Source organism: Medicago truncatula, chromosome 7, assembly GCF_003473485.1.
Source record: "Medicago truncatula cultivar Jemalong A17 chromosome 7, MtrunA17r5.0-ANR, whole genome shotgun sequence".
In the NCBI taxonomy this organism is placed as follows: Eukaryota; Viridiplantae; Streptophyta; class Magnoliopsida; order Fabales; family Fabaceae; genus Medicago; species Medicago truncatula.
The window spans coordinates 6989164-7016377 of NC_053048.1; the positions used below are offsets into that span (position 1 = coordinate 6989164).

Sequence of the window (27214 nt, forward strand, 5' to 3'; positions counted from 1 at the left end):
TTAACATTTCAACCGTATTTAATTGAGGTTAAGAAACATTTGCAAGTTCCTAAATTTAGAAAAGAATGCGTAAAGAAAAAAGTAAAATTAATTTTCATCTCTCTTCCCTTCCAAAATTTTCATCTAAACTTAGTCTTACCTAAAACTAATGTTAGTCATTTTCGTTTTTGGTGGCTGAAAGCTAATTAAGAAAGTCATTTTCGTTGTTGGTACTCATTTGTGGTGGTCGAGATCGCTTTTGTGTTTGAATATCGGCTCTAACCTATTTATGTGTTCAGATTCTGACATTGTAAATTTTAGTGGTTTCTTCGATACACATTATACTAAGAAGACTGTTTTGTTAGTGTTAATACAATTCATTTTTACTTGTTAAAAAGGGTAGTCATATTTTGAGTATAAATCTTCTACAAAAGTTACAAAGAAAACTCTACAGTCCTTTAGGCAGATGTTAACAAACTATGTACATTAATATAATCCAAAAACTAAGTACATTAATATAATCTAAAAAATTGTGCATTTAATATTTTAAAGTTTAAAAAATTATCTTTTTCCATATATTTTTTAATTATCTTTTTTAGCTTCTTAACTTGTTTTCTTAGAGCATAAGTTAACCTATACAAAAATATATGCACGCTTCTTTCAAGAAAAAAAAAATACGTATGAATGCTTTATCAAAATATACTTTACCCAAACGCCAACCAAAAAAAAATACTTTACCCACTCATACCTAGACTTGGGATTTTGAAATGAGAGAAAATCTAGAACAAGTTTTATCTGGTATATTTACCTAACAATTTAGAGATGGCGTTCTTTCAATTTTTTATTTTATTTTAGAGATGGTTATACGAAAAGTTAACGAAATTGGTTGTATTTTTTACATTGGTTGTATTGTTAAATTGTTAGTGAATGTATTTATGTTATGAAACATGGCAACAAAGTCTGCATCCGTAGGGATTTGTCGGAACCAAATTTAAATTGACAAGTTTATTCTGGGTTTGGATATGAGTTAGTTTTTTCCGATTTAAAAACACGGGTACGAGACGAGTAATGAAGATATAAGAACTCTCCTGAACGCATACCCAAATCCGTCTCGAATATAAAAAAAATCAGTTTATTATCCTTTTCATAGAAATAGAATCTCAAACTCTAAATCATTTCACTCACACAATCAAAGTCTCAGTCTTTCAGATGACACTCACTTCTCTAAGTTCTCTCTCTTCTCCTTCCACATCTCACACCCTCAATCTCTCACTTCTCCATAATCATAGATATCGATCACCATCGTTGAATAATGCATTACAACATTGCGTTCGGGGTTGAAAAATACATCTTTTTTTATTAAACAAAATTATCCACTACGGAGATGGTGATGAGGTGGGATACCCGAACTAGTCAGGAACGAGGATGAGATTCGATTTCTCATCCCCATTGAATATGAGTAAGGTAACATGTAAGTATTTACGAGTAAGGTATGAAGACGGAAAATGTAAACTCGTCTGCACCCCGTCCCATTGTTATGCTGATATGTTATGTTGTGTTCGTTTTCTTTTTATTGAAAAAAGGATCAGAAAAAGGGAAATCTACATATATATATATATATATATATATATATATATATATATATATATATATATATTTAGAGGCTACAAAGGTTTACAACATGTTTCATGCCTTGTCAAAAGCTTTTTTTTTTTTTTTGAAGGATTGTCAAAAGCTTATATTCGTAAAAAGAGAAGCTTATATTAATGTTTATTTATTAAAAGGGCGTCTTCAATTTTTTATTTTTTTGACGAGACCTTCAAATGATTATTGACCGTTGAATCAACAATTATTAAAAATTAAAGATTATGGATTTGAGTATGCTAATACTCCTCAATAAAGTTGCTTATGAAAAAAAAAAAAAAAAACAAAAGCAACTTCTTTCGGTGGTTCTTTAGTTCGTCACATATGAGAATTAACAATTAAAAAGACCCATCATTTTATTGCTACTACAGACAAAATAGCTTTCAAGGTGGCTCTAGTTTTTCCCTTTAGGTTTTCTCTTACAATTTTTTCATTGAGGGGGTGGTTTTGGGTCAATTCTTGACCTGATAAGTGATTTTCACATAGATTTAGGTTTTTCTTCTTTGTGATTTCATCATCTAAGTGTGGTGGTTTGTTGTTCGTCGTCTTGTACGACGTTGTTCGATTTCCCGTCTTCGTGCGGTGTTCATTTGATTCATTTTGAAAAATCGATTATTCAATCAAAGATTTGGGCGTCAACGTTGCAGATCCGGAGGCCATGAATATTCCGGTCACTTTAATTTTATCATATATTTTTGCAAGCATTATGTCGTTATATGCTATTAACTTGGATGCTATGAGTTTGTTCACATATTCATCATTTACGTTTTTAGTAGTGTTGAATGATATAATCTCTCAATTTAAATGAATGAATATCATTTTGTTTTTGTCAAAAAAAAAGTACCTCCGGTACGGTGAGAAATGCTACCAACATCTTTATATATTTATTGATAAAAATCTGTATATATTTATTTATTTATTTGTTTGGTTTGCGTGTGTGTGTGTATATATATATATATATATATATATAGATTTGCTAGAACACACCCACTAGTTTTGATGTGGGAGTGTTTTAGCAAGCTACACCTTAAGGTGTATTTAACTACTTTTTAGTTATAACTTGCTAAAACATACATTCTATAAAATAAGCGGGTGTATTATAGCAAATGCCTATATGAGTTGTTAACATACACCCACTTATTTTTTAGGTGTGTTTTAGCAACATTCACCTTAAGGTGTATTTAACAATTTTTTAGTTATATCTTTGCTAAAACACACCTTAATAAAAATTAGTGGGTGTATCCTAACAAACCCAATATATATATATATATATATATATATATATATATATGTGTGTGTGTGTGTGTGTGTGTTTTTCTAATCAATAGTAAATAAATACCCATGAGGAACCTCTAAGGAATACCCTTGCTTCTATTCTAGGAGTTCAGGCAGTCCTTGGAATAGGTAAATACTTGGGCTTACCCTCTATGATTGGTAGGAATAGGAATTCCACTTTTGCTTTTATCAAAGATCGTGTGTGGAAAAAAAAATTAATTCGTGGAGTAGCAAATGCTTATCTAAAGCGGGACGTGAAGTTATGATTAAGTCTGTTTTGCAAGCAATTTTGTCATATGTGATGAGTATTTTTCAACTTCCCGCAACCCTTATTAACACAATTGAAAAAATGATAAATTCTTTTTGGTGGGGTCATGGACGCACAAACCAGCGATGTATAAATTGGTTAAGCTGGGAGAAATTATCTATACACAAAACCAACGGTGGAATTAGTTTTAAAGACCTTACGACCTTTAATCTTGCCATGCTAGAAAAACAAGGTTGGAAATTTATTACGGAACCAGACTCTCGTTTCCCGGCTCTTCAAGGCACGTTATTTTCCAAACAAAACCTACCTCACAGCTACTATTGGTCATAATCCTAGCAACGTATGGCGTAGTATTTTGCATGCTCGCTTCATTGTTCGCGGAGGTGTTCGGTGGAGTATAGGTACGAGCAACACCATTCCTATTTTGGGTGAACCTTGGCTCTTGAATGGAGACAATATTGCTTCTGATATTGTAGGTGCACATTATGTACACCATGCCACTGTTGATAATTTGATGCTCTCAAATGAGAAGCGATGGAATGAGACGGAAGTCAGACAGGTCTTTAGTGCAGAATTTGATGCTGTTTACCTACGAGGATGCGGCTTCAAGATAAAGGTGTACAATGTCCTACACATTGTGTTTGTTGCGATTCCAGACAAGAAGGCATGGCACATTTATCCTTTTTCTGCCCTTTTGCGGTCCAAGTTTGGTGTTATTCAGGCCTATGGTCTCACATTCAAAACCTTATGTCTTCTGTTGTGCCTGTAACAGAAATGATCTTTAACTTGGTCGAATCTCTTCCAATCGAACAGAAACAGACTTTTGCAGCTATGATGTGGAGTATATGGAAACATCGGAATCTGAAAGTGTGGGAAGACCAGGGCTCCGTCACTGCGCCATATGCGAAAGACAAACATTTCATACAATGATAACTAGGCAAAGCGAATCATTCTAATTTTTGTTTTAATTATCATATATGGTGGCTTAATCCTCTTTTATGTTTCAAAGTTATCACTTAATTTATTTTAGCTTCTATGTTTTAAGTGTGCCTACATCATGAAATATATTAACCAAAACTTAGTCTCTCAAGCACAAGGTTGCTAGAGAAGAACTAAGGTAGAAGAAATGTTTGTTGCATCAGGTTAACAATGGAAAAATAAGTGATATAGCCATAATGTAGGCACGTTTAAAATACATAAGCTAAAATAAATTAAGTGATAACTTCCAAACATAAAAGAGGATTAAGCCACCACATATGATAATTAAAAGAAAAATTAAAATGATTTGCCTTCAACCACCAGAAGGATTGGAGCTTAACTTTTTCAATAAGTTGAATGATTGAATTCCCATTTTGTTGAAAAACTAGCATTGTTGTCACGCCAAATAATCCAAAGCAAGAAAGCGAAATTAAGTAAAAATCAGAACAAATATTTTTTGAGAAGCCACCTAACGATCAGAAAAGAAGCAAGTAATCATTTACTCGAGCTAGTGTAGCTGAAACCACTCCGAGCCAATTATAAATTTCATACCAAATTTGTCCAAAATAGCCACAGGTAAAAAAACATATGATCATATTCCTCTTGTGAGCCGCAACCTCCTGAGAAAAAAAAACGTATTTGGTTGAAGGACCCTTCGCCTGATTAAGTTATCGGTTGTTGGAAGACGGTTTTGCAAAAGGCGTCACACAAAGATGTTAACTTTTAGAGGAACCTCCTTGTGCCAAATAAGAGTATTATGATCATTGTTTGAAGGTTGGTCCCTTGATGTCAAAAAGTTGTAGACGCTAGTAACGTTGTATTTTGAAGAGGTATGAAGTTGCCAAATCCACCTGTCATTCATATCATCATGCAAAACAATTGGTAATAAAATAACACAATATTCTCTCCCCATTTCTTCCTCCCAAGCCAACAACGCCATTTCCAAGCCTCTCCTCCCTCCATTCTAACGAAAACATGTCTGCCACAGTTGCTAATTTGTTATCAGAAAGATAAAAAAAAATGATTGAATCTATCCTTCAAAATTTCTCCCTCCAACCTAAGATCCCACCAAAATAAAGTTCTCACTCCATCCCCCACCTCACGTCAAATATGATCCGTAAACCAACTACCAACCCCCTCTTCATCACCTCTCTGAATGCTAAGCAAATTATTCCACCACACCGAAGCTAATCTCCTCCCATCGTTTAGAGATCCACCCTCTACACATAACGCGCTGCTAAAACTTTATGCCTCAAACAACCTTCTTTCTCCCACAACCTCCAACACCATTTACCAAGTAAAGACATGTTAAACTCCCTAATCATCCTGACCCCAAACCTCTATCCTCCCTTTTGAGATAAATAGTGTCCCTATTAATTCAAGTTTTTTCATTGTTAACCTAATGTAACAAATATTTCTTCTACTTTAGTTCTTCTCTAGCACTCCTTGTGCTTGAATTCTCACACCACGATCTCACTTTTTTACTCTTCATTTTTTCCAAGATACACATCTGTGAAGTATTTAATAAATATATGTGTGTATTTGTTGAGATCTTATAAGCATCCGATAAAATATATATTTTAAATTAAAATAATTAATTTTGATACTTCATAGATACGTATCTATAAGTATCCATAAAATATTAATATCTGATACAAGTACGTCTCCATATTTAGAGTATCCGGATTTCATAATTATCATAATTTTATTCTGTAATTTATTTTCCTAAAATAAATGTTCTTCTTCTTCTTCTTAAGTTTTTGTCTTGTATACTCTCAATCAAGACCTCCTCCAGTTGTAACTTGTATTATGGCCCCACAACCTGCATGTGGTGAGTGTGATGTTGACAAAGGAAGGTGTGAAAGTGGGAAGGAAACAAAGCAAGCAAGTTGCATATATACATGAGAGGACGGTCATAGCATGCGAGCAGTCTGCAAATGGTAAAGAAAAAGAAAAGAAAACAATCTCTCGTGATGCCCACATGCAAATGCATGCGCAATTTGCATTCATATCATATCATTTGGATAGGTTTGGTTCTATTTTAGGATGCTTCAAAATTTAAATTGATTTTACATGTATAAAATTTATTTTAACATATTTAGATGTATATTACATAATTTTTACATTTAAATTTATTATTTAATTCATTTTCTTTTAAATGAATACAAACCATTTTATATTAGACTCATTTTTAACTAAAATAAAAAATTGATTCATATATAAAATTAACTTTTATCACCACAACACAAACACACTTTGCGGCTCGCATGTACTTTATGCAACATGATCTATCAGTCATGAATGCTACAAATTTTCTTTGATCTTTCTTTTTCCTCAAACTTACCTTTGGTTTATTTAGGGATACCTTTGGTTTTTTGTCAAGTAACTAAGTCAATAGAATTTACATTTGAGATGAATAAGTGAGATGTTCGGAGTTTGAACTCCAATCTATAAATATTAATCCATCCGTTTTAAAATGAATGTCGTTTAAATTTTTTACGCATATATTAAGAAATACATTAATTAAAAGAAAGAGACATGTTATTTTATCAAATTATCCTAATCAACCATTGGTTTGTTTTTCATTAAAGAAAAAAATAATACTTTGGAAGTATATAATATTAATTGAAGGGTACAATTGAAAAGAAAAAGTTATTATTAAATTAAAAACTGAAAGTGACGTTCATTTTAAACCAATTTCTTTTTTGCTAAAACAACACTTATTTTAAAACAGAGGGAGTAGAGTGTATTGTCCCTACCAAGTAATCTATCCTCATAAGGATCAATCTTACCTTTGCTTTATTTGGGATGGATGCTAACTCATGAGTTGTTTGATTGTTCTACTCATTATTAGATGTATTTATTTATTTTTTAAAACATTTTATTAGATATATTTATTATTATTTTTCAAATTAATATTATCGGTTTATCTAATTAGAAGATAAAAGTCAATTGATTATTTTAGTGAACTACAAAAAAAATTTAGTTAATATTACTAGTTCATACATCTTCACGTCTAGCACATAATGAAAGATCTATCGTGTCTATTAATTTTTTATGTCTCGTTCAATTAAACAATATGATATCATTAAGTTTCGATAATGGTTTATGATTTGTAAATATAGCCTTATGTCTTGCAACTATATATCATCTACAATACAAATAAATTTATTCCATATTCCTGAGATAAAAAGTCTATGTCTGACACTTTCTAAATCAAATAACCAATTTCACCATTGAATGTTGGAAAAACATTAAGTGCGGGAATAAACTCATCCATATAATGAAACAAACCTAATATAACCAATCGGGTCAATTATTTACATCAAAATCATAACTAACTACACATAATTACAACATAATGAGGTCAATTATTAGTGATTCACATACTTGGAACATAACCATCAAATATTATTTATTTGCAAACAAGTTAATAAGTGTCTTAAATAAATATGTGAAATCGAGTAAATTTGACATATATTATTATGGCAAGTAATTAGTATCAAAGTCATTGGGGGGAGTGTTAATGTAATCCTGAGATATTGTTGGATTTTAAATTTGAGCGATTAGTATTACTTCGATTATAAATGAGCTAAATGTTGAATATATAACATAGGTGATTTCTACCTAATGTGTTGTATTTTTTAGTGGAAATTTGATATCAAGCTCTCTTGTGGTCTTGAATCAATGATCCATTGTTGCTTCTGATACTCTTCGATCTTCCCCAAGTGGTATCACAATCTTGAGGGAGAGCGGCAGCAGATTAATGTGTTAGATCATTGTTTCAAAAGTCTTCCCAACAATTTAAAGAGGAGGTGTGTTCTCTTGGTAATAATAGCGGTGCAAGTACATGTTGCGGAAGATTTGCACTTGGGGGAAGGATTGTTGAGTTCATGTATGAGTGATTATTTCGATGTCATAAATAATATTTGGATGAGCTAAATATTAAATATATATGAGAGAGATAACTCATATTTTTTAATGCTTAAATCTTAGGATAAAGATGTAATGTCTCAATTTCTAACCGATCTTAGAATGCATTAGTCTGTTGTTGTTCCCGATGGTCTCTCATACCATTGTAGGGCTATTTTAAAGGCCCCTAAATTTAAAGCCAAGGTATGTAGGTTAGTAGAGGTATCTGTAGGTGTGAAAAGCAGCATAATCCTAGCCACAAAACCCGCACAAATTTATACACTTATGTATCAGCTTGTCAAATGATTGTGATAAGATATAAACCAGATTTTATTCCAACAAGAATGGCCCTAGAACGTTCATTGCTTGCTATATTTTCAACCCAAAAATTAGATACAAATAGAACACAATCAATCTCTTTCTCTTGTTAAAAACAAAAACAAAAACAATCAATCTTTTTCTACATAGTTTGAAGGAAATTTAAGAATCACAATCACCAAATAACTTACGCATTGTATTTTCTAACATTTTGAGTAAAAAAGCAACAATTTTTATTTTTACTTTGGATGTGGGTAGCTGAAATGACATTTGATTATGATTTTTTTCTTTTAAATTCCCATTTATTAGTGAGTATTTCTCAAAACTCTGAAAACAATATTTTAAAATGTTCTTTAATATGTTTATTTTCTCAATAGAATTTGAAACAGAAAACACCGTAAGTAAACGACACTAAGCTGTTCTTGTGAGCATAACTCAATTGGTATGAACAATGCATAAAATATGCAAGGTCTGGGGTTCAACTCCGGCCACCACAAAAAAAAAACGGCACTAAGCTAAATATGTAGAGGTATTTTATTTGGGAAAGATTATATATAGTTTTAACTTTTAAGTGAAAACAATGAATAAATCATAACAAAAATATGATTTCCCTCTAAAAGAAATAATCATACAGTCAAGATATATGATTTCTTTCAATCATGTATTATAAGACTATATATGTTGAAAGGAGAATAGTGTGGTGTGCAAACGACCAAAGATCATGCGTGGATATATATCAAAGAAGACAATTGGACTATATTCGGTGTATACAAAGTACAAACTACACTAAAAATTACGGCGGGTGCAAATGCTTATCATATGAGGGAAACTAAATTGGAGTATGGGATATGGACAAGTGAAAGGATCTTTTAAGAGAAATTCTCATATCATGTAGTCTAAATGAGAACGAATTGTTCTAAAGAACTCGAGTTTAATTTTTTAATGAAATAATTTTAGTTAAGATTATACTTACTTCGCCACCAAACTCTGAATTATCAAGACCCTCTTCTCCCGAGAATAGGAGGGTTAAAATATGAACAAAAAACTATTAGAGATTAAGAAGTCTCACATAATATGAAACAATAAAAACTAATATATATGGATCATGCTAACTTGTGCCCTTATGACACATGTTAAGCATTCCACTAATAGTAAGAATTTATCAAGAAAAAAATTAATATTCAACATTTTGAGTAATAAATTAACGCAATTTTTAATACAGTGGAATGCTTAACATGTGTCATAAAGGCACATGCTAGCATTTTAATATATTTTAAGTATAAAAAAAACCATTAAAATCATGTTCCACTAGGATCTGAATTTGAATCCTACAACTGATGTGAAGATCTCGTTAATAAATAATATCTAAGTATATTTATCAATACTCTTTATTTTAATAATTTTTTTGACTCTAAACACCCAATTTAATTTGCTTAAACTTTTTCTTATAAATAAAGACCTAGCTAGTATAAGTACGAGCACTATACCTCAAGATCATATTCATGTCAACAACGTAAAGAGTAGAAGAGAAAATCAAATCTAAAAGTGGATCCAAGAAGGTATGGAAAGTTGCCACTATCTTCACAAACATCAGAGGCTAAAGAGAAAGAGGAGTATGCATTAGTAAATAATGAGTTTGATGCTTATAATTATTATGCATCTAATTCTAATTGGTGTCCAGACACTGATTTGTCTACCATGGTTTCTGCTCTCTCTCAAGTCATTGGAACATCATCTACCAATCATAATAACCCACAAATGGCACAATCAATCTCAACTACTATGGTCAATGAAGAATCTCAACCACCTCAACCTCTTCTAGATCAAGGTTTGTTTCTAAAATTGTATGTTTGTTTCTTGTGTTCATCTAAATTTAGCATATGTTTAATTAATTTTCTAAATGGGACAACTTTATGCTATTGTTGGAGCTTGTCCATTTTTGGGGAAAAATTGGAACAACTTTTTTTAACCTAATTTCCCAAAAAAAAAAAAAATGGTGTGAACCCTTTAAAAATAGTCATGATAATCTGGAATTTAGTCATGAGGTAAATAAGATTTAATCAAAATATTGTTTCAATCATGATTTAAACTTGAATTTTCTTGAAATATTCGTTCTTATTTTGAGTTATTCGTTTTACATTATACCCATTAAAGTTGAACTATGAGCTAACTATTTATACTTGTTGCTTTCAAAGCAATATGTTTCTTTTGTTATGGATAAAATACATTTTTTTTCCTTCAAGTAGTCTAGTGATTAGAAATTCAACGTTTTAAGATGAATAAGTGGGGGTATTTGAAGTTCGAACCCCGACTTCTGCATATATTATGTAATATCCTTACCAACTGAGTTAAGCTTACGAGGATGACAATTAAGTATATGTTAGTCTTATAATAAATGAAAATGTGCTTAAAAAGCTAAGCAAATATATTAAAAATCAACAAAAGTTCCACCAATACAAGACGTATCAAAGGAAGATAAAATGTTCACATGTTACAATAACTCAGACAAGCTACTACACAGTAGGCGAAAGAAAATAAAAAATTTGTATGTTGCTCAATCCCTCTCTCCATAGTCAAAGTCATTTTTTAAAAGAAGGAATATTTCAAAAAATTATAATTAAGTCAAGTAAGCTAATTATTTGTTGGTTCGTTAATTATCTTATTAGAAGGCATGCGCAAAATAAAATAGAAAAATATAGCACCGATGAGACTGACATGTACACTTTGAAGGGGAACATGTGGAAACTTTGACTAGTAATAAACATTATACATACCGATTAATCTTGTATTTTGCTTCTACGGTAAAGTTAAATATTTAAAAAAAAAATAATACGATGATGACTAAAGTAAAAATAATGTCATAATTTAAACTCCCTCCGGTCTTGAATGTAAGAAACAAAAAAAAAAATCACACATATTAAGAAAGTGGATTGAGTCATTGTAAAAAATACCATTTTTCCTGTTATGCCCTTGTCTTGGAAATATGACTTTTGAACTCCACTAATGAAAAATCTTTGGAATGCGTTAAACATGAGAATGTGAAACAAATTGGATAAAGTAAATGAGGTTAAAATTGGAATAGTAACATTTAATAGGATGATTTTTGTATACTTTTGCTTACATTTGAGACCAACAATTTTTTTGTTTTGTTTCTTACATTCGAGACCGGAGGGAGTATATAATCACATTCACTATTTCCAACAAATTTTTTTTTTTTTTTTATCACAAAGGCATAACGAATCATTTATTACCATTAGACTCATGTTTAGTGGAGAACATGAGTGACGTGGAAGTAAATATAATGGTCTATTAATTATTTTTTGTGTGTCTTTATCTCTCCAAATGGTAGAAATGGATAAAAGGAGAGAATTTTAACTCCGTTGTATTACGCATTTCACATTCACATATATGTGTATAATAAACATGTCGACATAGATTTATGTAAGAAAAAAAACATTTTTTTAGTCTAAATTCTTCTTATATCGTGCATAAAGAGTTTTGTTAGTAAAGTCATATCAATGATTGTTCCAGATACTTATATAAAATAAATATTGACTTAGCTAGGGTTTAACTAAGTACTTCCTATTGATGCCACACTTTAGAATGAATTAATTTGTGATCTTTTTGCAAAACAAATATAAATACGTAGAAAAACAAATATAACTCCATATATGCATGTATATGATCTTTTTGCAATGAATGAAAGTAAGAATGAATTGATTTGTGATTCTCATTTTTTCTTGTTTTGCATGTGATGTTAATGAAAGAGACCAAAAAGAAACCACACTATAGAGGAGTGAGACAGAGACCATGGGGAAAATGGGCAGCTGAAATACGTGACCCAAAAAAAGCAGCTAGAGTTTGGTTAGGAACATTTGATACAGCTGAAGATGCAGCTCTTGCATATGACAAAGCTGCACTCAAATTCAAAGGCACAAAAGCTAAGCTTAATTTCCCTGAAAGAGTTGTTCAATGCAACAGTTATAGTTCTACTGCTAATAATGCAATTCAACAAAGTGATTATGTTTCTAATTCTCATGATCAACAAGTTTTCCCAAACTTGTTTCAGTATGCTCAGATTCTAGAAAGTGATGCTGAATTCCCTTATTATGCTTCTCATCTTTTCAATCAACAACAACAAGGAGATCGTCACCCACCGGGCGAGTAGACTCTAGAGATTTCCTGCAATCAGGAAATCTCACATTCACATAGTTGAGATATCGGTGTTTGTACAATCAAGATCGAACGGTAAAAAAAATACAGGTTGTAGATTTATAATTCAAAATACCAAATTTGAATGTAAACCTACCAATCTTGATCGTCAAACAGTATTTTGAAAGAAGAAAAAAAACGGTCACGATGTTGCGACTTGTAAATGTCAGGAATCCTTGATTGCATGGTAGCCATCGAGAATCTTTATGTCATTTATGTCTTATGAAAAATGTATTATTGAGAAATTGTTTCAAATTTAAATTTTATAAGTGTATTATTAAACTATATATATATATATAATTAGAGTGAGAATGAATACTCTCTTTTCTTACATCTAATCCATATGATCGGGCGACTTCACCTCTTCTATTTTAACATCTTTGACTTTGCAATCTGTCTTTCATCTAGCTCTCACATTTTTCAAAATATGATATTGACACATTAAAACAGTACATGTTAGAAAGGTATCGATGACAACAACATTCGACACTGAAGTCACGATGCAAATATACATAGGACTCAAAATGGATTTGTCCAAAATGTACACCCTCCAAAAATAAACAATAAAGAAAGAGAGACAATGAGACTTAAAAATTTAAACTAATCTCATCCTCATTACAAGCAAATCAAACAGAGAGGCTAAGAAAATATGAATATCAGATAGAATAACTGATCCAAAAAATTGCATGAAGTCATTAATGCATAAAACCATCCACAATGAAAGGGTCTTGTCCTTCAAGACTTGGTACCTAAACGATACTTCCATTGTGGAGCAAAAAAATATAGTATTTATTGGAAAAATATGTTTTGTGAAGTACTCTCTCTTTCGATCGGATTCATGTTTTTTAATATTAGCATTGTTGAAATTTGACTCAAAAATGGTTTTGGAAAAAGTTCCAAATCGTGACACGATTTGTGGACCGTGTCACGATTTTGCAGGGCCGTGAGCATGGTTTTTTGAGGGTCCAATTGTGACACAATTTTAGGCAATCGTGACACGATTTTTGGCATGCTTGACACGTTTTTAGGATAAGGTTGATCGTACCTTGGGTCATACGCATCAACCGTGTCACGATTTGGCCAATCGTGACACGTTTTTGACAACTGAAAACTATTGTTTAAGTGTTTCTTTGCATATTTTGAAGGAGAGCTTAAAGAGGGGAAAACTTGAGAAATCAAAGGAGGTAACTTTAGGATTGAGTGTCTTTGACTAGGGTTCTCTTGGGGTGGGAAACATTGTAAACACCTTAATGGTGGACAAGGCTAGGAGTGTCATTGTCTTGTGCCTCGGGGATAAAATTTTGAGGGATGTCGCGAAGGAACCTATTGTGGCGTCGATGTGGTCAAAGTTGCAGTCATTGTATATGACCAAATCTTTGGCTCATAGGCAATTCCTTAAGCAACAACTCTCCTCATTCAAGATTGTGGAGTCAAAGACCGTAACAGAGCAATTAACGGAGTTCAATAAAATACTTGATGATTTGGAGAACATTGAGGTGAAACCTGAGGGCGAAGACAAAGCGATACTCTTATTGTGTGCTCTACCGAGATCATTTGAATTCTAGATAATATAATTCAGATTATATAATCCAAACTAAAGATATTTTGAAAAGAAAAAAAAAAGCCACGTGAGAAATAAATAGTGTGGAAAAAATAATGGTAAAAAAATATGGTTGAAATAAGATGTATAATATTAACAAGGCTTAAATATGTATTTGATCCTTGCAATTAGGGGTCGTTTAAAAATTGGTCCCTGTAATCGTTAATCCTGACAATTTACCCTTGCATTGTTTAATCATTTAAAATTTTGTCCCTCTCCCCACTTAATCACTGTCACGCCACATGAAATTCCAATTTTACCCCTGGGTTTCCAATTCTTTCTTCAATATTTTGTCCTCTTCTTAAGGGCAAAATTGAAATTTCATGTGTGGCAGTGATTAAGTTGGTCAAAGGACGAAATTTTAAATGATTAATAATTGCAAGGCTAGTTTGCAAGAATTAACGAGTACATGACCAATTTGCAAGGATCAAATAAGTAACAATTAACAAAGGACTGTGTTCATTTAACCTATACGTAAATGAACAAAGTGCATAGTCTTGATACATGTGAACAAAGTGCAAGTGGTAGATGATTCCCAATAAATGAACATCATCATGTGATGGTAGTAGGTGTTGGATTTATGTTCCTTTGACGAGACAGAGTTGGCTGGTTTGATACAAAAAACGTGTTTCTCTCTTACAACCCTTATCTTCTTTTAATCACTCACTCTCTATATTCTTTTTTTCTTTTTCTGCGGTGATTCCAGATTCTATTAGTAGAAACAAGCTCAGGTAATTCTCTCAAATTATCTCTTTAATAGTACACTATTTTTATGTTATTTTTAATTTTTGTTTCCTTTGCTTCAATCCATATGCTAATAATTTTCAATTTCAAGCTATTTGCACTTTTTCTAGTGTTACTCAATCTTATTTAGAGCAAAAACCAATACACATAATAGTAATACAGAGTTAACTTAGAAGTTAGGACCAAAGATCTTTCCACCCATAATTCAAACTCATGTTCATTTATATGATTCATTCTTAATTGAAGTTCATTAACTACTTGAGCTTAATCACTTGGTTGAACACGGTGTTTATTAGATACAATGAACTAAGAGCACATGATATATTAGAAAAATTCATGCTTTAATTTTAATATTATATGAAGTTTAATAGTTGGAATGTGATTATGCAAGAATTATCTAATTGGGTAAGCAACCAGAGAAATCATTCGGACTCTCTGCACTTTTAGCGATGACGAAATTTACAAGTGACAAATTGTTTAGTTACTGTATGTTACAAGTGTGTGTGCATAGTTCTTGTTTCATTTTGCTTAACAGAAGATAACATATTTATATATATCTTGCAGTGAGCCTCTCTGGCTTTGACCACAATATCATGGCAGAGCTGATTGCTGGAGCATTTCTTTCGTCGTTCTTTCAAGTCACTCTTGAGAGGTTTGCCTCAAGAGATTTCAAAGATCTCTTCAATAAAGGGTTGGTTGAAAAACTTGAAATCACAATGAATTCTATCAATCAATTGTTGGATGATGCAGAGACAAAACAGTACCAAAACCCAAACGTGAAGATTTGGCTTGATCGTCTAAAACATGAGGTATATGAAGTAGATCAATTGTTGGATGAGATTGCTACAAACTCACAACGAAAGATCAAGGTGCAACGCATCCTTTCAACTTTGACTAATCGATATGAACCTAGGATCAATGATTTGCTCGACAAACTAAAATTTCTCGTAGAGCAAAAGGATGTGTTGGGATTGACAGGTAGTGGAAGTTGCAGTAGTTTTGAAGGTGCAGTTAGCCAGCAATCCTCAAAAAGATCGCCAACTGCATCTCTGGTGGATAAATCTTGCATATATGGTAGAGAGGGTGAGAAAGAAGAAATAATCAACCATTTGCTTTCATACAAAGACAACGACAACCAAGTATCAATAATCAGCATAGTGGGTTTGGGTGGGATGGGGAAGACCACCCTTGCTCAGCTTGTCTACAATGACCAGAGGATGGAGAAACAGTTTGACCTTAAAGCTTGGGTCCATGTCTCAAAATCATTTGATGCTGTTGGACTCACCAAAACAATTCTTAGGTCATTCCATTCTTTTGCAGACGGTGAAGACTTGGATCCACTCATTTGTCAACTACAAAAGACACTATCCGTCAAGAGATTTCTGCTTGTTCTAGATGATGTGTGGAAAGGGAATGAGGAGTGTTTGGAGCAATTACTACTTTCTTTCAACCATGGATTTTTAGGAAGCAAGATTATTGTGACAACACGTGACAAAAACGTTGCATTGGTCATGAAATCTGACCATCAACTTCTTTTAAAGAATTTGGAGGAGAAAGATTGTTGGAGTTTATTTGTGAAACATGCTTTTCGAGGAAAAAATGTGTTTGACTATCCAAATCTTGAATCGATTGGCAAGGAGATTGTAGACAAATGTGGAGGGTTGCCTTTAGCCGTGAAAACATTGGGGAATCTCTTGCAAAGAAAATTTTCTCAGGGTGAATGGTTTAAGATATTGGAAACTGATATGTGGCATGTATCGAAGGGCAATGATGAAATTAACTCGGTATTGAGATTGAGTTATCATAATCTCCCTTCCAATCTAAAGCGTTGTTTTGCATATTGTTCCATATTTCCCAAGGGTTATAAATTTGAAAAAGATGAATTGATCAACCTTTGGATGGCTGAAGGTTTGCTGAAATGTTGCGGAAGAGACAAAAGTGAACAAGAGTTGGGTAATGAATTCTTGGATGATCTAGAGTCCATTTCATTTTTCCAACAATCAGAGTCGATATTTGGTCATATGGGATTATGCATGCATGATCTTGTAAATGATTTAGCTAAATCAGAGTCCCAAAAATTTTGCTTACAAATTGAGGGTGATAGGGTGCAAGATATATCTGAAAGGACACGTCATATTTGGTGCTCCCTTGGTTTGGAAGATGGTGCTAGAATATTGAAGCACATTTATATGATTAAGGGATTACGCAGCCTATTGGTAGGACGACATGACTTTTGCGATTTCAAGGGTTATGAATTTGACAATTGCTTCATGATGAGCAACAACGTGCAACGTGATCTATTTTCAAAACTGAAATATTTGCGGATGTTGTCATTCTATGGTTGTGAACTCACAGAGTTAGCAGATGAGATAGTCAATTTAAAGCTTTTGCGCTATCTAGACCTGAGTTACAATAAGATTAAAAGGTTGACTAATTCCATATGTAAGATGTGTAATTTAGAGACACTAACACTGGAAGGCTGTACTGAATTGACCGAACTCCCTTCAGATTTTTACAAACTCGACAGTTTACGTCATCTTAATATGAATAGCACTGATATTAAGAAGATGCCAAAGAAGATAGGGAAGCTAAACCATCTTCAGACACTGACTAATTTTGTAGTGGGAGAGAAGAATGGGTCTGATATTAAGGAGTTGGATAATCTTAATCATCTTCAAGGAGGACTTCACATTTCAGGGTTGGAACATGTCATTAATCCCGCAGATGCTGCAGAAGCAAATTTGAAAGATAAGAAACATCTAAAAGAGTTATATATGGATTATGGTGACAGTTTGAAATTCAATAACAATGGAAGAGAATTGGATGTCTTTGAGGCTCTTCGACCAAATAGCAACCTACAGAGGCTCACCATCAAATACTACAATGGCAGCAGCTTTCCAAATTGGCTAAGGTGTTCTCATTTACCTAACTTAGTATCTCTTATCCTGCAGAATTGTGGATTTTGTTCCCTGTTTCCGCCACTTGGACAGCTCCCATGTCTCAAGGAGCTTTTCATTTCAGGTTGTAATGGAATAAAGATCATCGGTGAAGAGTTCTACGGCGATTGTTCAACATTAGTTCCGTTCAGGTCCCTTGAATTTTTGGAATTTGGGAATATGCCCGAATGGAAGGAATGGTTTTAACTTGAACGGTTTCCCTTGCTCAAAGAGCTTTATATAGACCATTGTCCCAAATTGAAAAGGTTCCTGCCTCAAAACCTTCTTTCTTTGCAAAGTTTGAGAATCCAAGATTGCGAACAGTTGGAGGTATCAATTTCCAAGGTGGATAATATCAGAATTTTGAATCTACGGGAATGTTATAGAATTTTTGTAAATGAATTGCCATCCAGCTTGGAAAGGTTTATCCTTCATAAAAATCGGTACATTGAGTTCTCTGTGGAGCAGAATTTACTCAGTAATGGCATTCTTGAAGAATTAGAGTTGGACTTTAGTGGTTTCATAGAGTGTCCCTCTTTGGATTTGCGTTGCTATAATTCTCTTCGCATACTTTATTTAAAAGGTTGGCAATCCTCCTTGTTGCCTTTTTCACTACACTTGTTCACCAATCTTGATTCTCTCAAGCTGAGAGATTGTCCAGAGCTAGAATCATTTCCTGAGGGAGGTTTGCCTTCCAACTTGAGAAAACTTGAAATAAATAATTGCCCAAAGTTAATTGCTTCGAGAGAGGACTGGGATTTGTTCCAACTAAATTCCTTGAAATATTTCATTGTTTGTGATGACTTTAAAACCATGGAGTCGTTCCCAGAGGAGAGTCTGCTGCCACCAACTCTTCACACCCTTTTTTTGGATAAATGTTCAAAGCTAAGAATAATGAACTACAAGGGTCTTCTCCACCTCAAATCTCTTAAAGTTCTATATATTGGAAGATGCCCTAGTCTTGAGCGCTTGCCAGAGGAAGGTATACCGAACTCCCTTTCTAGGTTGGTTATTAGCGATTGTCCATTACTGGAGCAGCAGTACCGAAAGGAGGGAGGAGATCGTTGGCATACAATTCGTCAAATCCCTGACATTGAAATTTTTCCAACAGTGTCCTCATAGCATATTCTCGTGCTACCAGATTCTCGTGTGTTTTCACATGCAACAGTTCTTCAATGTATCAATAACCAGAAGCATAACTAAGACTGGGCTTTCACAATGACTCATACACTAAGGGAAGGCATTTCTTGCACAAATTTCAAGTCTCAAGAAGCGAAGATGAAATTTTTGGTGTCTCCCGCCCTAAATGGTATCTGTGGCAATATTTTGCTGAATTTCATTGGTGTTTTGTTTTCTAAGCCATAGTTTATGTTTTTCTTGTTTCTCTTTTATTTTCCACACTGCACAGCTCTCTCCTGATCATCATCATCATCATCATCATCATAAGTTCAAGTTCTCTAATTTCAGCGCTTCATTAACAGAATTTATTTAAAACATTTAATGCCATTCTTTATTTTCAAATTCTATTAGTACCTATTTATACAAAAAAAAAAAAAAAAAAAAAAAGGTGTCATCTTGGTATTTTAACAGAATAAATTGTCCCGGACATTCATGCTTGTCAATGTTCATATGTTAATTAGTCTAGAAGCATGCTTATTTATGAGAACCTTAAAAAAAAAACATACTAGAAGTATTTATGACTGTCTTCTGAATACAATGATGTTTTTTAGGCTTGAGAAGAAATCTGGAGAAGGCCATACTTTGCACAAAATTGCCATCATGAGAAGAAATCCAACAATTTTGCAAGAAGTCTGCAACATTCCTCAAATGTTGGTTCGAGAAAGAGTAATGTAATGGAATCGAGGAATGTGTTAGAGAAAGAGTCATAGCTTTGTAGAGAGATATGCATTGTGTGATGTTGGCTCGGGCATCCTCTTCAACCTCTGAGTCGTTTCTCAGAAGTTTCATTTTATTTTCAGTCTCTTTTTAGCTTATTGTTTGTGTATTCCTTCATAGTTCATGCACATTGTGTATTCCTTCGTAGGAACACTACTTTTCATTGCGATATATACTTCTAATTGGATTCAAAATGGTTGCTTGCTGTTGGTAATCTTCGATTACTGTTTCTCAGTTTGTGAATAGGTCTATCTATCTGCATCACTACTATCTCTATTGAGAAATTGTGCTTTTTATTGGAAAATAATTTTCTGGTGGCACAGTCATTTTTGTCCTTCTGGGAAAGTATTTTGAAAATTGAATAATGATGTGAGGGAATATTGAGAGCCAAATGTAAGTAAATCAAGAAATAGCTAATCAAGAAATATCTTCATGCCTAATAGTTATGTATGATTGATAATAATAATAATCCTACTACTGAACCAAATCAACCACATGCTACTTCTATATTCTTCAATTGACTCGGATCGGAATTATTTCAGGAAGAATGAACTTTTATAGATATGATCATATACCGTACACTTCTATGTGTCTTGAAGAGTCAACTACGTAACAAAATCTCTCAAAACAAAAAACAAAACTACGTATCAAAATGAACATGAGAGGACGGTCAAAGGCATGCGAGCATTCTGCAAATGGTAAAAGAAAAGAAAAGAAACAATCTCTCGTGAAGCCCACATGCAAATGCATGCGCAAATTGCATTCATACCATATCATTTAGATAGGTTTGGTTTCTATTTTGGATGCTTTAAAATTGATTTATTCATTTTGACATGTTTATATTTGTTCAAGTATAATTGATTTTGAATGTAAAAGAAAAAGTATAATTGGTTTTGGATTTAAAATTCATTTTATACATTTTAACTCTAAACTTTGAGTTTTACACCCACAATTATTATTCAATTTATTATGGAGAGAGAGATATATATAGAGAGAGAGAGAGCCTACAAAAGTAAGGAAAATAGGTCATAGTGATTCACATACTTGAAACATAACCATATAATAGTTACTAGCAAACAACTTAACAAGTATCTTTAATAAATATGTGAAATCAAGTAAATTTGACCTTTGTTATTATGGCAAGTGATTAGTTCTTAAGGAATTAGGGGAGTGTCAATGTGGTACTGAGATGTTGTTGGATTTCAAATGTAAGTGATTAGCATTACTTCGATTATAAATGAGTTAAATCTTGAATATATAAGAGAGGTGATTTATATCAAATTTGATATCAAGCTCTATTTTGGTCCTAAATAAATGATCATTTGTTGCTTCTGACATTCCTTCGGTTTCCCCAAACAAATGATATCATAGTCTTTAGAGGGAGCGGTAGCGGATTAATGTATTAGTTCATTATTTCCAAAGTCTTCCCAACAATTTAAAGAGGAGATGTGTTATCTTGGTAATAACAGTGGTGCAAGTGCATGTTATGGACAATTTTCATTTAGGGGAAGAATTATTGACTTCAAGTGTGAGTGGTTATTTCGACGTCGATTATATATGGATGAGCTAAATATTAAATATAAAAGAGATATAACTCATATTTGTAATGCTTAAGATTTAGGATAAAGACGTAATGTCCCAATTTCTAAATGATCTTGGAGCGCATTAGTCTCTTTGAGCGACGGTTTCTCATTCGATTCTAGGACTATCTTAAAGGAAAATTTCTCATCTCACTTCTGAAATTGCTCAAAAACTACACGAGCGGTAACGGCGGTCAGCTTTTTTAGCGAAAAACTTTAAAAATCGGTTCAATCATTTTTTAAAACGATTTTTCTGATCATAAAAGTCACCAACGACAGTTACCTGCCGCTGGAAAAGTCGAGTGGTAGTTAATTCTTGCTAGTATAGTTTTTGAGCAATTTGAGAAGTGAGATGAGTAAAATCCATCCTAATCGTCCCTAAAGGTAAAGCCAAGGCAAGACATGTAGGTTGATAGTGGTATCTATAGGTGTGAGAAGCAGCATGATCCTAGCCACAAAACCGCACAAATTTATACACTTATGTATCAGCTTGTCAAATGATTGTGATAAGATATAAACCAGATTTTATTCCAACAAGAATGTCCCTAGAACGTTCATTGCTCGCTATACTTTCAACCCAAAAATTAGATATAAATAGAACTCAAATCAATCTCTTTCTCTTGTTAAAAATAAAATACAATTAATCTCTCTACTTATGACATTTGATTATGATTTTTTTTCTTTTAAATTCTCTCTTTTTAATTTAAGAAAAAATCTCATTTATTTATTAGTGAGTATTTCTCAAAACTCTAAAAAAAATCATTTTAAATTATTATTTAATATGTTTATTTTGTCAATATATAGAAATTGAAACAGAAAACACAGTAAGTAAACGACACTAAGCTAAATACGTATATGATTTTTTTTTTTTATCAAGTAGTTTAGTAGTCGAAGCTCATACAATTTAAACGTAGAGTGTACGGGGTTCGAACCCCGGCCGATGCATATATTATATAATGTTCTTACCAAAGTTAAGTTCACGGGGACATATATGATTTCTTTCAATCATGTATTTTAAGACTATATTATATATGTTTTTTTAATGACTAGATTATATTTTATATATTGAAAACAGAATAGTGTGGTGTGGAAACGACCAAAGATATCATGCGTGGATATATTCGGTGTATACAAAGTACAAACTACACTACACGACTTAAAATTACGGCTATCATATGCACTAATTTCTTACTTATAGAAAACCGTTGAAACAATAAAAACCAGGGCAAGAGACCATAAAAATTGAAATTTTTGTCCTTGACTAGATCATGTGAAGCATTTTTGTTCCAAGTTCAAAATGTCTAAAATGTTAAAATATCCTTTTATTTTCTACTCAAGAAAAAATCACACAATTTAAAAAGAGGCTTGATTAAATATGAAAATTAAGAAGTCTCCCATAAATGGAAACAAATGACATTAAGGTTTCTATGAAAAGAACACATTTGCATGTAGTCCATTAATTTCTTCTATAAATAAATAGTTTTTAAATAATGAAAAAAAATCTTAGAATCTTTTAAATAGTGCTAGAAGCAAAAAAATCACGTCCTCGTGAGCTTAACTCAATTGGTATGGACAATGTATAAAATATGCAAGGTGTAAGGTTCAAACCCCGACCACCACCAAAAAAAGAAGCAAAAAAACCCACATATATCCTATTTATTTATATCAGGTTTGTATATAGAAGATGATTTTTGTAACACAAAGAATTGAATTGTCTTCTTGACTAATTTTACAATTTTATGTGTGAAATGAGCAAATGATTCACTTAATTTGAAACGGAGGGAGTAACGATATAAAGTGACGAGAATTTTCATGTCTCCGAATATGTAGTCAGGTGCTGAGAACATATTTGCATGTAGTCCATTAATTTTTATGACTCGACATTGAAAGTAAAATTGTGAATATCGGCGGCTCAAAATACCATAATGAGATATGCTACCAACACTCTCTTTTGAACACTCTCTCTAATACTCACTCTCTTATTGGTTTAAATTATTGTGGGTCCATATTTTGAAAATTGAACCTACACAAAGTAGTGAGACATACATTGAATCCACCAAAAAAAAAAAAAGTGAGTGCAAGAAAGAGTGTTGAAAAGTGAGTGTTGCTACCATTCCTCAACCATAATATACATGGTGTATTGTTTCAAAATGAGAAGGTATATATAGGCGGGTTAAACCGCCGTAATGTACCGTATTTAGTGGTGTCCATAAAAAGTGACGTAATGTACCGTTTATAGTGGCATTTTTTAGAAACCGCCGTAATTCTCGTAATTTTCGGTAGTATAGAATATGGATTCGAATTCAGCTGGTGATGTGAAAATCTCATTAATAGATAATATTTAAGTACATTTGTCGGTATTCTTTGCCTTGAAACTTTTTTGGAGTCTAAAGACCCAATTCTCTTAAACTTTTTCTTATAAAAAAAGACCTACTCCCTCCGTTTTTAAATATAAGCAAAATTGACATTTTAGGTTCATTCATTTAATGATGTATATGATTCATAATATGTACCACATACATCATTAAGTGAATGAACCTAAAAAGTCAATTTGGTTATATTTAAAAATGGAGGGAGTAACTAGTATAAGTACGGGCACTAATACCCCAATATCATTCATATTCATGTCAACAACGTAGAGAGTAGAAGAGAAAATCAAATCTAAAAGTGGATCCAAGAAGGTATGGAAAGTTGCCACTATCTTCACAAACATCAGAGGCTAAAGAGAAAGAGGAGTATGCATTAGTAAATAATGAGTTTGATGCTTATAATTATTATGCATCTAATTCTAATTGGTGTCCAGACACTGATTTGTCTACCATGGTTTCTGCTCTCTCTCAAGTCATTGGAACATCATCTACCAATCATAATAACCCACACATGGCACAATCAACCTCAACTACTATGGTCAATGAAGATTCTCAACAACCTCAACCTCTTATAGATCAAGGTTTGTTTCTAAAATTGTATGTTTGTTTCTTGTGTTCGTCTAAATTTAGCATATGTTTAGACTTTAGTTAATTTTCTAAATGGGACAACTTTATGCTATTGTTGGAGCTTGTCCATTTTTGGGGAAAAATTGGAACAACTTTTTTTAACCTAATTTCCCAAAAAAAATTTGGTATGAACCCTTTAAAAATAGTCATGATAATCTGGAATTTAGTCATGAGGTACATAAGATTTAATGAATTATTATTTCGATCATGATTCAAACTTGATTTTTTTTTTGAAATATTCGTTCTTATTTTGAGTTCATTTTTGTTACATTATATCCATTAAAGTTGAATTCTGAGCTAATTATTTATACTTGTTACTTTCAAAGTATCTTTGCTTCTATTATTTTAGAGGTAAATATACATTTTTTTTTTCTTCAAGTAGTCTAGGGATTAGAAATTCATTTTTTAAATTTAAAGTGAATAAGTTGAATGTTCCGGGTTCGAACCTCTGCTTTTGCATAAATTACTCAATTTTACTATCAATTGAGCTAAGTTCACGGGGACGACAGGTAAGAATATGTTAGTCTTATATTATAAATGAAAATGTGCTTATCTTCTGCATCCATAACCATTGATCTACATGACCTTATACTATTAATAATTAATATAAGGCAAATTATGTTATTCTTTTGCTGAGATGTTACAATTATATGATATATATTTTTTCTATTTTATTTTGAAAAACTATATTCTAACTCCTGTCTTTAAAAAGCAAAAGTTTTTATGTAAGGTCTACTTAAACCAGTAATGTCGATATTGCTAGATGGAACATTTATCGGGGTTTGAACTCAATAATTCACAGTTGTGTATAAGTTACGGTAGTAATTTTCATTTCATTAAAAAAAAGGAGTTTAATTGGCAATTACTTATATCTGGTTATGCCTAGCTATTAAGTTCAACTTTGGAAATTCAATAAATATTTTTTAGCCCTGATACTATATCAATTTTTGGTTAATTTCCTGCGTATATATATAGATTAAAACACTATTCGATGATCCACATATATATAATAGTAAGTTTTTTTTTTTAATCTTTTTGGTGCTAATATATACTAGTACAGTTTTATTGCACAAATTGAATATCATGTGAAATGATTTATATGTTGCTCAATCACTTTCTGGATAGTCAAAGTCATTTTTAAAAGAAGGATTATTTCAAAAAATTATAACTTGGTCAAGTAAGCTAATTATTTTTTGGTTTATTAATTATCTTTTTGGAGGGCATGCGCAAAATAAAATAGAAAAATATAGCACCGATGACACTGACATGTACACTTTGAAGGGGAACAAATCAAACTAACATTATACATACCGATTAATCTTGTATTTATATTTTAATCATCAAGTTTATATTTTGTTTCTACGATAAGATTATATGTTTCCATAAATATTTTGTCAAACAAAAATGTTTCCATAAAAATATACCATGATGACTAAAATAAAAGTAGTTTCCTAATCTATATATTCAATATGAGTGTTGTTATTTCCAGCGAAAGATTTTATCACGAAGGCATAACGATTCATTTGTTACCGTTAGACTCATGTTTAGTGGAAAACATGGGTGAGATGGAAGTAAATATAATGGCTTGCTAGTTACAACACGTCATTCGCGATACATTCATGATTGTCCCCTTCGTTATATTAAGCATTTCACATTCACACACGTGTACAATAAACACGTCGATTAGATTTATGTAAAAAAAATCATATTTTTTAGTTTTAATTCTTCTTACCCCATGAAAAAAGAGTTTTGTTTGGTCATTGTAAGTAAAGTCTAATCAATGAAATATATTGTTTCGGTCAGGGTTGAACTCGAGTAATCCTTATTGAATCGACTTGAATACGTAGAAAAACAAATATAACTCCATATATGCATGTATATGATCTTTTTGTAATGAAAGTAAAAATGAATTAATTTGTGATTCTCATTTTTCCTTGTTTTGCATGTGATGTTAATGAAAGAGACCAAAAAGAAACCACACTATAGAGGAGTGAGACAAAGACCATGGGGAAAATGGGCAGCTGAAATACGTGACCCAAAAAAAGCAGCTAGAGTTTGGTTAGGAACATTTGACACAGCTGAAGATGCAGCTCTTGCATATGACAAAGCTGCATTCAAATTCAAAGGCACAAAAGCTAAGCTTAATTTCCCTGAAAGAGTTGTTCAATGCAACAGTTATAGTTCTAGTGCTAATAGTGCAATTCAACAAAGTGGTTCTGTTTCTAATTCTCATGATCAACAAGTTTTCCCAAACTTGTTTCAGTATGCTCAGATTCTAGAAAGTGATGCTGAATTCCCTTATTATGCTTCTCATCTTTTCAATCAACAACAAGAAGGAGATCCTCACCCACCGGACGAGTAAAATCTAGTGATTTCCTGCCATCAGGAAATCACACATTCACGTAGTTGAGATATACAATCAACATTGAACGGTAAAAAAAAATACAGCTTGTAGTTTTATATTTCAAAATACCAAGTTTGAATATAAACCGGTCAATCTTGATCATCGAATGGTCACGATGTGGCGACTTGTAAATGTCGGAAATCCCTGCATGGTAGTGCATGGTAGCCGGATCCAGAATATTTATGTCAATTTTGTTCAAGAAACTAGAGTCAAGGATTAATGTGTCTTATGAAAATGGATTATTGGAAAATTGTTTCAAATTTAAATTGTGTATTATTCGGATCATATATATACATATATATATTAAGTTTATTAAGTCCGAATACTCTCTTTTCTTACATCAAATCCAACGAAGTATATATGGTGACTATGGGGGATTGAGAGTCTTGCATATACAATCTAAATAATTGTTATGAATGATAAACAACTCTCAACTTATAAGCATTTTTTGTGCAACTGAGTGTAATGCAAG

General features: G+C 32.4%; 3 protein-coding genes across 3 annotated transcripts; all 3 read left to right on the forward strand.

Moving 5' to 3' along the window:
* Window positions 1-9837: 9837 nt before the first annotated feature.
* Window positions 9838-12917, forward strand: LOC11443305 (ethylene-responsive transcription factor ERF113). The gene is made up of 2 exons (XM_003621582.4): window positions 9838-10202; window positions 12142-12917. Exons 1-2 carry the CDS (start codon window positions 10073-10075, stop codon window positions 12540-12542), a joined length of 531 nt encoding a protein of 176 aa, XP_003621630.1. The 5' UTR covers window positions 9838-10072; the 3' UTR covers window positions 12543-12917.
* A 1741-nt stretch (window positions 12918-14658) lies between these two features.
* LOC11441266 (putative disease resistance RPP13-like protein 1) lies at window positions 14659-20007 on the forward strand. The gene is made up of 3 exons (XM_024770366.2): window positions 14659-14917; window positions 15495-19175; window positions 19597-20007. The coding sequence occupies exon 2, from the start codon at window positions 15524-15526 to the stop codon at window positions 18071-18073; it is 2550 nt and encodes an 849-aa protein (XP_024626134.1). The 5' UTR covers window positions 14659-14917; window positions 15495-15523; the 3' UTR covers window positions 18074-19175; window positions 19597-20007.
* Window positions 20008-23938: 3931 nt separating this feature from the next.
* Window positions 23939-27027, forward strand: LOC11438832 (ethylene-responsive transcription factor ERF113). The gene is made up of 2 exons (XM_013592320.3): window positions 23939-24292; window positions 26300-27027. Exons 1-2 carry the CDS (start codon window positions 24163-24165, stop codon window positions 26698-26700), a joined length of 531 nt encoding a protein of 176 aa, XP_013447774.1. The 5' UTR covers window positions 23939-24162; the 3' UTR covers window positions 26701-27027.
* Window positions 27028-27214: the final 187 nt, after the last annotated feature.